This window comes from Aptenodytes patagonicus, chromosome 6 (genome assembly GCF_965638725.1).
Source record: "Aptenodytes patagonicus chromosome 6, bAptPat1.pri.cur, whole genome shotgun sequence".
Lineage (NCBI taxonomy): Eukaryota > Metazoa > Chordata > Aves > Sphenisciformes > Spheniscidae > Aptenodytes > Aptenodytes patagonicus.
Window position 1 is genome coordinate 27,920,047 of NC_134954.1, and position 14,391 is coordinate 27,934,437.

At 43.4% G+C, this 14,391-nt stretch overlaps 2 protein-coding genes across 6 annotated transcripts in view; one reads left to right on the top strand and one right to left on the bottom strand.

Moving 5' to 3' along the window:
* The window catches only part of NEU2 (neuraminidase 2), a 39,418-nt gene that overhangs the window by 13,695 nt on the left and 11,332 nt on the right, over positions 1–14,391 (bottom strand). Inside the window, exon 1 of one of the 4 annotated variants that reach the window (XM_076341700.1) lies at positions 13,858–13,912. The exons of 2 other annotated variants lie outside the window; for them this stretch is intronic. The gene's annotated coding sequence lies outside the window, so the exon portion shown is untranslated. Of the gene's footprint in view, positions 1–1,153; positions 1,200–13,857; positions 13,913–14,391 lie in introns of those variants that run through there. One more of the 4 variants, XM_076341701.1, reaches the window with a different exon arrangement.
* Positions 1,079–14,391, top strand: part of NGEF (neuronal guanine nucleotide exchange factor) — a 54,205-nt gene continuing 40,892 nt past the window's right edge. The window contains exons 1-3 of one of the 2 annotated variants that reach the window (XM_076341694.1): positions 1,079–1,275; positions 9,101–9,160; positions 11,830–12,201. In XM_076341694.1, the coding sequence (XP_076197809.1) occupies positions 11,934–12,201 (268 nt within the window). In that variant the 5' untranslated portion in view covers positions 1,079–1,275; positions 9,101–9,160; positions 11,830–11,933. Of the gene's footprint in view, positions 1,276–9,100; positions 9,161–11,829; positions 12,202–14,115; positions 14,385–14,391 lie in introns of those variants that run through there. The other variant, XM_076341696.1, reaches the window with a different exon arrangement.

Here is a 14,391-nt window from a genome sequence, read left to right on the forward strand (position 1 = left end):
TCCCGTGTCCTGCTAGCTCACAGACCAGGAGTACACAGGTCTGATGGTGACCTTGATTAATCATTACAGGATTAATTGCTGACAGCCCTCTATGCCTAGGCCAGGCCCTCAGCTGATGTAAAGGGACACTGACACTGGTGACCATGAAGCTATGATGACCGACCTCATATTAACCAAAGCTTTACTCAATGAACATTTGGCCTTCCACAGAGTAGGCTGGGCATACAGCTGCATTTTAAAAGGAATAGGGTGATGTTGTGGCCAACTAAAATATTTTGAGATGAACAAGGCACTTGGCAAGTTCAGTGAACTTCAAAAAGAAAAAAATCAAGGCAAAGACTAGCATAAACTTCAGCAGGTGATATGAGGCTTTTTGTAAGAGTCATTCAAACTACAGGCTTAAAAATACCAAGTGAGTTATCCAAGGATGAGGGAAAACCTCTCTCTTAAGTATAGCAGTGCATAGGTATCTACAGGAATTACAGGCTTATTTGTCTTCCTTTGAAGCATTGGGCCCTACGCTGCCTGCAGAAAAGGGACATTCAAATAATAGCAAGCAAGCCTAGTGGAAAGAACAGCAAATGTAAGCACAACCTGAATAAGAAATCGAAGTACTTCATGGATGAAAATTGTAACAGGCGTTTGGATGAACAGATACAAAATCCTTAAAATAAAACCAGGCTGCCTCTGCTATATCCACCCCAGTACCCAGGTATGTGAACACACATGAAATTAAAAAAAGACAACCTAAAAATAGTCATAAACATTTAGGTCTTTTCATCTCAAATGGCTGTAAATAATGTAAAGCAAGAGCAGTTTCTCAGCCAGTGGGCCTTAAAAGTGTAAGCAAATACCTTTTACTGTTTCCACTTATTTGAGTTTGCAGATTTGGACCAAAGTTTCACCAGTTGTTAAAGATTTATACGGGAGGTTTAACAATGCCCTGTCATTAAGCCTTTGGCACAAACAGTGCAAAGGACATTCAGGGCATGTTTGTACTAACTTATCTGGGTAAAGGGAAAGCTGTTCCTTTAAATTATGTTTGCTGTGACTCTGGAAACTGAGCAAACAAAGTCTGAGGGAAACTTCACTCTCAAGCAGAACTGACAGAAGGAACAAGGACCGAAGGACAGGAATCTTCTGTAGGACATACCTGCCTCGGGATTCACAACTGAATTGCAAATCTCGAACAACTTGGGGGAGTTTAGTCCAGACTTGTTGGACATATCTCATTCCGATGGCAAATGAGAGACTGGTTCAGCCGCAGCCTGCCAGGTGAGTAAAATCCTATTCTGGGGGGATGCTGGAAGAGGAACAGTCTGAGGAAGAAACCTCACGCCACAAACAAAGGCACAAATCCAGTGCCCAAGAAAGAACCAACTTTGCTTTACAAGGGGAGTCACACTGAAGGAGTACTGTGCAACCCAGACAGAGCACAGCCGTGACACTGTTGAAATACTGGCTGACAGAGAGGAGAGACACCATTGGCACAGTTTGACAGGCATAAAAACCACCGCAGGGAGGAAGCCTAGTCAGAGAGGAGACGCAGCCTGCACAGAACGGGCATTAATGTGACCAGCTAAACAGCAAACATCCCCAAAACCAACCAACCAACCAGTGTGTCTTTTTCCAGGGGCAGGACAAGTTGTGATTTTTCCTGGCAAATGTTTATGTGTGATCTTGCTTTAAAAAAATATATAAATAAAATAAAGACAGGAAATATGAAAAACAGCCTGTTTTCCTCCTAACGCCAGGCTGATCCTTCCCCTTAGCTGATCTTTCCTTTCACTCTAAGGAGACCAACTGCAGCGTATCCAGTGTAGCTGTGAACTGTCCCAGCAATTATGTATATTTTTAAATGCACCAAAGTAAGCAGCAACTCAAATTTCATAAGAACAAGCTAGCTCTTGAGATATTAAACTATCGACAGATTCAACCGTTATAGTGGAGCTGCCACTTCCACATTCAGCTGAAAGTAGGAAATTGCACTAAAATAACAAAAAAAATGTAAAACGTTTCACTGAACCTGCAAAAAGGACTAATTGGCTGACATTCATTTTAAGCGATGGACAGAAATTTTATTCAGGTCTGATTTTCTCCAGAAATTGGGAGAAATTGGGACTGATAAATCCAACCCACTTTAAGACCAACTATAAATACAGGAGTATGTGTGAAACACCACAGTAATTGCCAGAAAAGAAGAGCCCAGAGACAAAGAACTCATTGTCCCACACTGCCATAATTTGGAGAGGACATTTGCAAGACAATGTAAAATGCTTTAACTATATAATTACCATTATCTCTCCCTGAGTATGTGGCCAATGCCTGGGGTTTTCACACAAATTCTCCTTTTGAAAGTAGCTTATTCTATGATTTCTATAGAATTATTATTTTTCCCACAATAGTGCCTGGAGGCAATATTTCATGTTTCCAAGCAGCACGCCATGGAAGCAGCCCCATTAGATCTCAAATTAGAAAAACTGACAAGACTCTGTAAAACCTAAAACAATCTAGAAACCTTGTCTTCTCCCTCCCTTCTCTTTCCTAGCCAAAATAATCTTTGAAACAGATGTCTATGAAAAAAACAGGTCTAGCAGGTTACTCTATCCTCAAGACTTGGACTTCGCTGGTCCAAAAGGGAGCAATTCCTGAAAAAGTGACCCCTTCTTAGGAGAAATTGCAGCCAGCTCAAATAAAACTTAGGAAGAGCAACAGGGACACTGAGGAACTAGAAAGCTAGACAAAATGCCTGCTTTTCACTTGGGGACAGAAATGTAGGAAATATCAAATGAAAAAGAACCAAAAAAGAGAGAATAGCCAAACTGGTTCATTTTTTCTTTAATTACAATATTGTCCAGAGCTCTTTTGAACCCGTCAGGCTAACTCATGTCATGCTCTTGTACATACAATGAGTTCCTGCTCAAGTAACTCGGAAGAAAAAAGACTATGGGAGAAATATAGGAGTATTCATAAACTATAGTATACCACTCCCAGACTAGAGATGGGGAAAATCCCTGATGTGCTCAAGATTGCCCAGGGAACCACAGCAAAGCTGAGAAATGAAATCTGCTCTCACAGGATCCGATTTAGTGCCACAGCTGTGAGATTCACTACCCGCATCCCAGCCTTGCTCTTTCTGTGCTTAAAAACTGGGAATGAAGAGGAGGCTAACAGAGGAGGGTTACAGGAGGGGTAGAATGAAAGGTCTGAAAGGAAAAGGTTTACCAATTTTCACAGCATGTGGGTAAAGTGAGCTACAAAGTTATAGTTGAGGAGACCATGTCACTTGTTTGACAAAAAAATGGAGACTTACTGTGGATGCACATGCAGCCAGAGAGTACTGCAAGTGTGCCTGTTTTTCTACAGTGCAACGCTGTCTAGTGGTGTAGCTGGCAAACTGGAGGCAAGTGTGGGGGGGCTTCTGGATGTGATTGCCTAAGCCCTGAGCTAGTGCCTCAGCCCTAGGACAGAAGAGACTGCTCTGCATTGGGAGCAAGCTGTCCAGCAATCTTCCCTTCCTGCCAGGGTCCTCCCCTGGGGCTAAAAAGAGCCCTTCTGGAGGGGAAATTTGCATGACTGATTCTGTTTGCTGCACAGTTTCCAGAGTTGTCTATCAAGTATTTTTCCTGAGTTACTAAAGACACGTGCAATCAGTGTAACAGGCTATAAGAATAGTAACAGCTTATGTCGGGTTTGAAATTAGCTGAAATTAGCTTGATGCAGTTGACAAGGATAGCCTGGCACAGCAGCACTCCAAACCTGCCTGGCATTTCAAACCAGTAGAAACCAGTCTAACAGGATTCTGATGTCTTACTGACTTCTGGCTCCCTTGCAGCTACAAATTCGCAAGCAGATTCACCAAACAGGCACTCCTTGGACCCTCCACCCAATAACCACTGAGGGAGGAAAAACTGAGAGCTCTACTATTCCTTAATCAACAAAATCAGCCCTCTTCTTTCCCTGATTCTGTATGGAAGCTTTCAAATAAAAATCCCTTTGAGTTCTTACCTCTCTGCAGTTCAAATAACCACCCATGCTCATTTCTTCCATAATAAGTGTCTCATACACAACCAGCAAATCTAGAAATAGAAGTGGATCTCATTATATTTTTCCCCAAAAGCAGCACAGGTGTTATCTGCCCCAGGGACACTGGGCCTGTCTGCTTACTAACGAGTCTGTCTTGAAAAGCTTCAACCAAGACATCTGCTAACCTCCTCTTCTAAGCATCCTGGCATTACTAAACCTCTCTGCTTTCAGCAAGGCATTATACCCAGGACATTATTTCTCGTACTGTGTTCTTGACTAAACCATTTCACTGAGACTAAACTCTCAGTCCTTTAATTTTTTAAGTGTAAGCTTTATGTTGCATATTCTTTCCATGGCTAGAAGGCTTCACATGGTCCAAACAGAAGATAACAAACAAAAAGGAACAAGGACTCACAACTCCCATGTGCAATCCTGTAAAACAGGAGAGATCACCAGGCAGGCTGCTGAGGCCCTTCTTGTGAACTTGCATAGCACATTGGTATCTCATGCTTTGAGGCTATGTCCTGTGATTTGCACCTAGCCCTGAGTTGATAGTCGTGTACTCCCCCCAGCATAGGAGATGCAGTGATTTGTTTTTTAATTATTCACTTACCTTCTAGGGATAAGCCTGGAAAACCTCATGAGTTTTAGACCACAGCTACTTAGCAACAATTTCACTAGTATCTTCTAAGCAGAAATAAGGAATGGGATGGCATCAGGGGCAACAACATTCCATAATCAGCAGGGAAAAGGAAAGGGGGCTTCCTCTAGAGGCAGGAGTTCTTATTAGTATAGAGAGATGTCAGTGATGTCAGAGGAACAGGACGAGTTTTATACCTTTTACTTCTCGAGATTCTCCCAAAACCTTCAAGCAGGGATGTACTTTCACCATTGCATGTGCACTAATTTAAGGAAAGGAATAAAAATAAGGTCAGGTTTTTGTTTAATTAGTTTTAAGAGCTTATAATGAAAACCAGAAGGGCTTGTAGATTTCCACTTCTGCTCTTCTGCATGCTTTAAAAATTAGGTTAACTCCCCCTACATAGCTGGAGACTGTGTGTGTGTGTTTATATATGCATATATGTGTGTACATATACACATATGTAGAATAGCTCAAGAGGGAGAATTCTTTAACATCTTAGCTGTAGCTATGGGCTATCTAGTACGTCTACTACACAAGACCCAGGGGATGAAGCATGGAATGCAATGGGATAGGGCTGGACCACTCTGAGATACATGGATTGAACAAGTACATCCATGAGCAGAGATGAAAATTGTTAGTGGTATACAAGAAAGCACATATTTTTAATCATTATTTTTGACTCGTAAAGAATCAGTAAACAGTCAAAAAGATAAATCATCCTGGCAGCAGAAAAATTTGCAGTTATTTAGTGTTATTCATTCAGTATATATTGATATATATTGGTTAATTAACACAGAGTAGCTGCTATAAATACTCCATGTTTCATGCAGAGGGAATTGTGTGAAGGCATGTAACCTTTTCTGTTATGTGTAAGTAACCATTTATAGGATACACTCATTTTGTGTCTATGTTTACACGTGTATGCTTACCTCTACCCATAGAAGGTATGCCAGACTTAATTCTGGAAACATTTTTGTACCTAGCAAGACCATTTGAGTAATTTTTAGCTGTTTTAAATGTATTGGTTTCTCTCTCCAAGCCCTGTTCGCTTGGTCTCATGGTGTCTCCAAAGCACATGGCTTCGGGCTATATTAAACTAATCCAATGTATTTATTTTTAGTCTCTGAAGTGTTTCTAAAACAGGTTCTCTGTAACATATGTGCAAGACATAAAGGTTTTATTGTCACAAACGTGTAATGAACTGCATAATTCTCTCTTGGCTTTGCTTGCTATAAATAAGGTACCATCACTAAATCATGGCAATAAAACCATTCTGTTACCTTTCTCACCTGAAAGACTATCTCAAAATTGGAGTGGTTGTAGTTTGATTCTGTTAGGACTGGTGATAGAATTCAATCTTATTTACAAAATAAGTACAAAATGTTTGTTTTCTGGAAACGTGGGGTCAAACAATTTGACATTCTTTCAGCCAGCCCCAAATGTATTGTCTATTTTTCTCTGGCTTCTTCTGTGAACCTCTTTGGTCTGTGTCTCACTTTCTGGTTGGTCTGTTCTCATGCTCCTCCTGGTTTCTCCACCCCTGTGCCTTAATCAAATAATACCTTGGCCTTGCACCTAAATAGTTCAAATTCCTTTGTGAAATGTCATGTACCTTTGCTTTGGACAGGGACACGTGCTTAACTGTCTCTTGCCACCATCTAAAAGAAAGGGTCAGGACTGTTAATGGTTCCAAGGAGGGTTATCCCAACCAGTAACAATGAAAACATAAATATATGTATAGTCAGGCAGCTCAGGGCCCTGATGGCTTTAGGTTAAGGTGTTACCATGCCCAGCTGCCTGTGCATCCTTCTGCTGGAAGTTAGTCCCCCTGTAGCAGGGATGGCTCAACAGGACACGTGAGAGTGCCTCACTTACACCAGCTTAAAGTCTGTGTATTAGCTTAAGCCACTGATGAGGCTAAATGAATTCATAGCTACATCTGCTGAGAGCTAAATCTGCCATAGCCTAGGGCTGAGTCTGTGGGTGTTACTATTCCCCTGACTCAGACAGAAATATCTCCCGATGCAAATGCAGGCCTGAGCCTGTGTAGAGCCCCAGTGCCTTCAGCGGGGCCCACCCGCGCGTGGCACTCCTTAAGGGATTGGCACCCACGTGAGCAAGAACGGCAGCTGATGAGTAAGGCCTGCTGCTGGATTTTGGACTGTGCCCTATACCTACAGAGCTGTTTTTGCCTCATTATGATGCACAGTGAAATAGTTTAGAGATGACATTCCACTCCACTTAAAACCAAGGAAGAGGGGGAAAAAAAATCGATGCCTAATACATGAGCAGGGATGTAATGGGAGACAGATAGCGGTGGGAGGCAGAGGTTTGTTTTCAGTTTGCCCAAGACTTTCAAAGTAATTAAAGCATTTTAGAAAGAAACTGATAATATGCAGCAAAATCGGTGTTTGCATGTACATTCAGATTGTATTTAAAGAAGAAATATTAAAGGAGCCATGTTAACTATGAGGGCTTGAAAAAATATTGTCTTAAAAGAGCTCCACCTGGTTCATGAAATATACATGAAAGGTGCATCCCTACATTCAGTGTGCAAAACCTTCCAGATGAGTCATTAATAGGGCTTATACTTGAAACAACTTCAACACATAAAAAGGAAGAAAAGGTTATATGACCTTCTGCCCTTCTACAGCATAAAAACCCTACAGCCAAGGCAGTAATTTCTGCATTGATCCCCAAAATTTTCCATTGAGCTATACATAATTTAAAGGGGCATTCAGTCATAGATGGATTTAAGTTGATGGCAAAACTAACACACTGCTAGATAACTCAGTGTAGGAGTTCATTGCCCTCTGTGCTTAAAGCACCTGACTGCCTTCTGGTGGGACACAATCCTTGCATATTTTGTGTGGCCATTCAGGCATATCAATACTGTTAACTTCTCCCTGGTGGTGGTAGGGATACATTAGACAATCAGACAAGGGCAATTCATCTTCTGTGACTGTATGTCCCTATACAGAACAACCATACAGTCAAGTTGTATTCATACCTGTTATTTCCTGCTTCAAAACATCCCTGTGTTGCATAGCTGGGGATTTCAGCCTAATATTAATTAAGCAATTAAGCAACTCTTCCAAAGTAGGCAACAACATTGTACAACATTGGCAAATTGAGCATTTTTCATTTCGAAATCATTAAGTATTCTATAAGTATATACTTACTTACTGCAGTACTTAACACTTTTCAGTCAGACAATACACTTCCCCATTTTAAAGGGGAATTAGGTGGTTAATGAAGCACTGGATCCACCAGCAAGCAGAACCACTAGTCTCATCCTACCGCACCTCTTCTATCACAGGGAAGGCTGAGTGCAGGGAGCCAGCTAAGTCCCACGCAAACAATTGCCTCGTGGCGGTGCAAGGGAGTGTGCGGAAGAAATCCTCATAGAGGCAGAGGCTGTCAGCTCAGGGCCAGCACCAGGCATAACAAAATAGCCCATTACCCAGGGCGGCAAATTACCAGGGGCAGCAAAGCAGCCATGATGCAGCTGCCTGCTCTGCTGCGCTGGAGCCCTGGAAAACTGCTGCTGAGAGAGGGGTCAGGGCATGTGGAGCAGCAGGTTTGGCGAGGAAGGGAAGTGGCTCTTCCCAGCAGCTAAGGCACCACTTGCACCCCTCCTGTTTCAGCAACAGCTGAGGCAGCCAGCCTGACTTTCCGGGGCTGCCAGCCCCCGGCAGCTCCCTCTGCTGCCAGTGCCCACTGGGGCTGCCACCAGCAACAGACCACACAGTCTGCCTCTACCGCGGCTTGTGCAGCTGCGCCCGCCTGGCATGTTGCAGGATGAGCAAAAAGAGAGAGATGATCAACCGGTGCTAGAATAAACCTCCTGCTCCAGACTCCCAGACCAAACTCTGCCCAGACTAAATCCATTTGAAATACCTGCAGGTGTACGCAGCTGCAATCTCAACTTTCAGGCTGCAGCTTCTGCTACTAAAAACATTCTTATCTTTTATTAGATCTAACTGATTAAACGGAGTTGCTCTTTTGATACACCTGATACCCTTTGAATCCCTATCAGCCCACTCTCTTTGTACAGTAGGGACCAGCAGTTAGTTGTTGGCATCCACAGCCAGACCATGCCTTGCAAACACATCCAGTCCCACCCTCCCAGAAGCAGCAGCGGTCCCTGTTTCCCACACACATCCACGTGTCCAGGTCCACACTGCTCTAGGAACCTCAGTCCCTTTTACAATTTTACCTAATGTCCTCAAGTTCAGTTGCTCTTGTACAACAGCAAATTCATGGCATTTGATGGTAAATGCCATTTTTTTACATTGGCAAGTAAAATTTCTATACAGTCAAATTCCTGGAGGCTGAATTATGTGTGAGTCAAAATGCATATCTCTAGTATTTCTGTATGTGCATCACTTGCTGGTTTTACTGTTGTTGTCTTTCTCTTTTTCCCTACAGACTGCTACTTTGATCTTCTTGAACTACGGGGAAGTATGTTTGCCTGCAAAGCACATTCAGGTAGGTGGTGATGCTGCAGCAAGACGTGATCTCAGGATACATGGGATGGGTTACTCCTGACGCAAGACCTGACACTCAACTACCTGTGACTATCAGAGGTGAATACGTTCTTCAAAAATTCACTACAAAAACTTAGACAGGGATAGTTATGGTCCACACCTACTTGAATCATTCATTCTCTGTCACTGAATAGCTTGACTGCTACCAGAATAATGTAATACTAAATTTGAATGTATCCTTTAAACTCATCCCTAGTTTTTAATACACCTAAAGCAACTGCAAAAGCCAGGACTATTTGATTGACATATCAGTAAATGGTTTCTCAATAATTTCTTAGAGTATCAATTTTGGAATTCAGAAATACATTCTGTTCTTGAACTCTTCATTGATCAAAGTAAAAAAATATATATTGTTTATAGCCACCACAATAAACAAGTGCCCCCTCATCCTTGCCTCTCCTAGAAAACATGGAAGTCTTCCTCTCATCCACTGCTATAGTCACTTCTGGTCAAACATCTTGTTTGTTAGGGACTGTTTGGTAGCCTGACAGCAAGCTAACTGTTCGGGATGGACACCCTTCATTCTGCTGATGGACCAAAAAAAGTGTATCTGGCAAAGATAACTACACTGGTTTGATAGGGCTACTGAACACATAGTTACGTCTTTGGGCAACCCAGCTGAGTGAGTTTCACTTAGCCATGCAGCAATTTGCTAAGCATTGCAAACTATGTCGGCATTGCAAAGGCCACAAAAGAGAGACAGGTCTCTGCCCTGGTCTGAGTAACATGGACAAGAGGTGGCGACTTGAAGCACATAGGAACTTTGATATAGAGGAGATTGTTACAGGTTCATCTCCTCGAGCGGCAAGGCATAAAACAGTTTATAGAAGAGAAATAAATATAAAGTAAGTGGTTGTTAGAGTTTAGGGTTAGGAAAGATTATAGGTGTAATATTAATTGTGGTCCAGTTAACAGAAATGCTTCCGTCACAGTTGCAAGGATCAAGCCTTTGGGGCTTTAGTCATGGGACAGTAAGAAAGGCACAGGAAAAGAAACAGCCTCTTCTTTCTTTTCAAGCTGTCTCCAACAGCAGCTGTTTTTATTTCGCTGTTCCACTGAGCCACAGAAACAGAAACAGGCTTAGTGAATCTCTATACCTCAGAGTAATTTACAAACCAAACTTAACACCACAACCAACAAACGGGTCCTTCATACACTTCCAGTAACACTGGAAACAGTCCCAGAGCAACCACCGGTTCCAAACAGTCCAAAAGTCTTGGCAGAATTGAAGTCAGGATCCAAATTTAGCAGCTATGAGCTGCATGCTGTGGTTCAGGTTATGAAAGGAGAAAGGAGACTTTCTCATCTGTAGAGTGAGGAAGCAGAACAACTCAGGCCCAGCGCATGATTTCAGGTAGTGACCCTCCCTTTATAAGGCTAAAACATAGGGCCCTCAAAAATTTTGGAAAGCAGAGGATTCACAGATGATGTCCCAACTGTCCCTGATGTCCCAGGGTCAGCTGGAGTGACCCTGGGGGCAAGCAAGAAAAAGGTTTGTGGCACACATGGGTTCATAGAGATTGCAGAAAACCCAGAACAAAAATTGAGACACTTACCTTCTAGAGTATCTTGGATATACTGTAATTTAACAAACCAGTGATACATATAACTTCTCAAAGCAGCATCTAATGACTAATCCAGAGCACTATTTTACACCCTTCTCTCAGCGACCTGTCAATTTTATATTCACATTTCCTATACAGCATCTCTTTCTACTATTCATGATAGCCTCATCAGTCACAAAATCACGTCACGTACTTAGAAAGGCTTTGACAGCTGTAAGAATTCAACAAGACAAAGCCAGCAGTGAACACTTAAGTAATCAGTTCACATTTTACCCAGTCTTGCAAAGGCTGAAGGATCAACTGCTGTTTTGCTGTTGCAGTGATTTGCCTCCTAAAAACGCTTGGGAGTACTGGCATAGTCCATGTACCGACACAGAGCAGCGGAACCCCTGTGCTGAAGTCCCCATGTCACTGAGAGGGTACATTGGCACTTGAGGGCAACTCTGGGAAACAAAATCAAGTCTCTGTGCTCTCCATTGCTACATAATCTTGTCTCTTCTACCTTCTTTTCTTGACAGTTATGGATTTTTCTTCACTTATCTGCACCGCAGGAATGAGTGTTGTTAATAAGTGTTAGAAGGCACCCAGTCCTGTAAAAGGCATTAATTCTTCTATTACAGGGAGAAGTACACAGATAATAGACAGATTAACAGAGCTTTCTCTTCAGCTTTTACTTTCTATTCCGTAACATTTTCACCCTCAAAAACAAGGGCAGGGCCATTACCTGTATCCACTCTAAATCAACTAGTAATCTACTGCTCACAAGTGGCAAAAGGGAGTGGTCATCAACTCAGCAAATACAACATTTTTCCAGTAGCATCTGTAGCACTACAATGTCTCATGGCAGGACAACCATGAGCACGTCAAAGCAATGTTCAGGACATTAGAATAAGGCTTGAAAGGTGATGATCTCAGAATGATCTCAGACAAAACGTCCTGGAAAGTCCCCGTTATCCTAAACAGATGATGCACTACAGCCTCTGAACTAACCAGAACTTTGTCCTCTTTTTTCCTATTTTGTTGTGTTTTGTTTGTCTGTCTCCAGCTCTAATTCAGATAAAGCTGATGGAGTTGTGGAGGCTACCTGTCTTCTGCTGCTTTGCTGCTGATCCTTCGTCTCAGTTGCCATAGAGACAAGATCTGGAAGCCATGGATGGGCACGGGAGAGAAGCCGCCCACAGGCTCTCCACCGGTGGGCTCCAGCAGGGGCTTTCTCAGCAGGTACTGAGAGAGTCAGGTTCAATCTCTGAAGGTGAGGAAGAGTCAGAAGGTGCTAACCCAGTGACCCACGAGAGGGACTCGCACACACATTACATTGCCATTCAAAGAAATTCCAGGTACTACCGGTCCATGAGGCTGCCGAGCAGAGAGAAAAGAAAGACTTCGAGAGAGGCAATGCACGTGGGGCATGCTACAGGTGAGTACTGACCCAAACAGCATTATGCTTCCTTTTCCAGTGAGATTAGGAAGTATAGGAGTTGATGAGATTAGAAAAGGGACAGGGAGGGTAGAAAGCGGCTCAGCGGTCAGCACGTTACAGAACACCCCTGCCCTATGGCACAGCTGGCAGAGGGGTGCCATCCTTCTTTGCTCAGCTTGGAAATGCAAAATGGTTGAATGTTTAAACATGCTTCATGGCGGAGAATCTAAACAAATGTGGGACTCTGCTCTGCCACCCCTCTGGTCTCTAAAAGAAAAATAATTTATACAGGGAAAGACATGAAGCTGTCAGCGAAATAGGAACTTCTTTAGCATACAGAAAGGACATATTCAAAAGTGGTGAGATCTATACAAGTAACTGTATGGCAAGCTGAACAGCATATAGAGGAAACAGTCAGCAAAAACAGAGCAGTAAGTTTAGGGACCAAGCCTGTGGAAATAGCAATGGACTGTTATGAGAAGGGAGCAAGATGTCTCTGAAAATGCAGTTGCTGCCACCTTGCATTGAATACAGCTGTAAGAACCACCTAAGCTCCCTTTGAACTAGGAGGCTGAAATAATAGGAACACCATCCAGAACATACAGGCGCTCAGCCATGGCTTCAGTAGAAATGGAACGAGTTGGCTTTCTCTGAGTATGAACAGTACAGAGCATGACTGCAAGGCCAGGCTTTCACTGAGCTGGCACCTTGTCTGAGCAGCTGTCTGTGAAAGAAACAAGATAAAGATATGAGAAGCTGAAGAGAGAGCCAGGAAAGGAGCTATTGCAACACACTCAGAAGCACTGGAAACCGGGCTGCAAGAAAAAAATGGAAGTGGTTTTAATCTAGACGCTAAATGAGAGAGACCTGGAACTGTGAACATAGAAAATGCCTTTTGCTTCATCTCCGAGATGTTCAGAGAAACTGAATTTTATAACTCCTTGTAAATAAAAGAAATCGCAGCGAAGACACCTATCCTATGTTCAGATTATAATCTAACAGAAACAATGCACTGGACTCTGAACTTTGGCTAGCTGCATGAGTCAAAATGATACAACGCTACTCCTGATGTTTGAGTGCTATGCAAGCCACTGAAAGCTATTGCTTTGTTATGCAGTAGTAAAGCACACTGCTTCAGACCCTGAAAGCAGACAAAGTTCTCTAAGAAAACAAAGAACAGACATCCTCCACCCCAAAATAAAGGAGGTCTGGAAAATGTCCCCAGGAAAATAGGTGTCTCCTGCCTGCCCCGCCAAGGGAGACACGCTATTTCAGCAGTATAAAGGCCCATTCAACCCTATGGCATGGACAGAAGGAAAGTTCCCTCCCTTCTCCAAGTTTCCAAGCAGACAGCAGCAGAGCAAAGAGCTCCTGTTTAATATTCTGCTACTGTTGTCAATGAGGTTTGTGGATAAACTGAGTGTTGCCTATGCCAGAGCAGAGCTGCTCTCCACCCTGCCAGTGCAGCAGCAGGACCAGAGCAGAGCCGTCCTCTCACCGCCTTCCCAGAGCGCTGCTGCAGAGCAAGCAGAGAAGAGACTCACCCTCTCTCCTGCTCCCCGAGCATCACAGCGTCCAGACCGCTGCTGAGGAGGCCCTCTCCCCTGTTACCTGCTCCTGCCACTGCAGCAAGACCAGCACAGAAGGACTCACCTTCTTCATACATCTGCAGCATCACGGCATCAGGACAACGGCACAGGAGGACATCCCCCCTGTCTAGCGAGTGTCATTGAAGAAGGACAAGCTAAAAGAAGGGCTTCTCTCTTAGCAGCTCATTAGAGCATCCACAGAAGCTGACCTGTGCTTCTGTCCCACGCCCCCCCTCTCTGTGTTACCACTGCTTAAACAGGATCTGTTTCAAACAGGGATTTTTCTTCCATATCTGCAATTGTTCAGCAGGACACACTGGGAACAGCATTTCTTTTCTCCAGTCCATACAGCAGGACCTGGGCTAGGAGCAATAGCTCTTTCTCCAGTATGACTGTAGCAAGTCCAGCTCAGAGCTACAGCTTTTAAATTCAGCTAGGATTGTGTAAGCAGCTCTTCTACCCTCTCCCTCTACTCCACTGATTCCATCCCCTCTCCCCGAAACTGGACAGCGGGTGCTTCTACACCAGCCTCATTTGTAGCCGGAAATTCTTCTGACAGCATCTGCTGACGTGCATGGAAGCAAGGGATGGGTGAGCT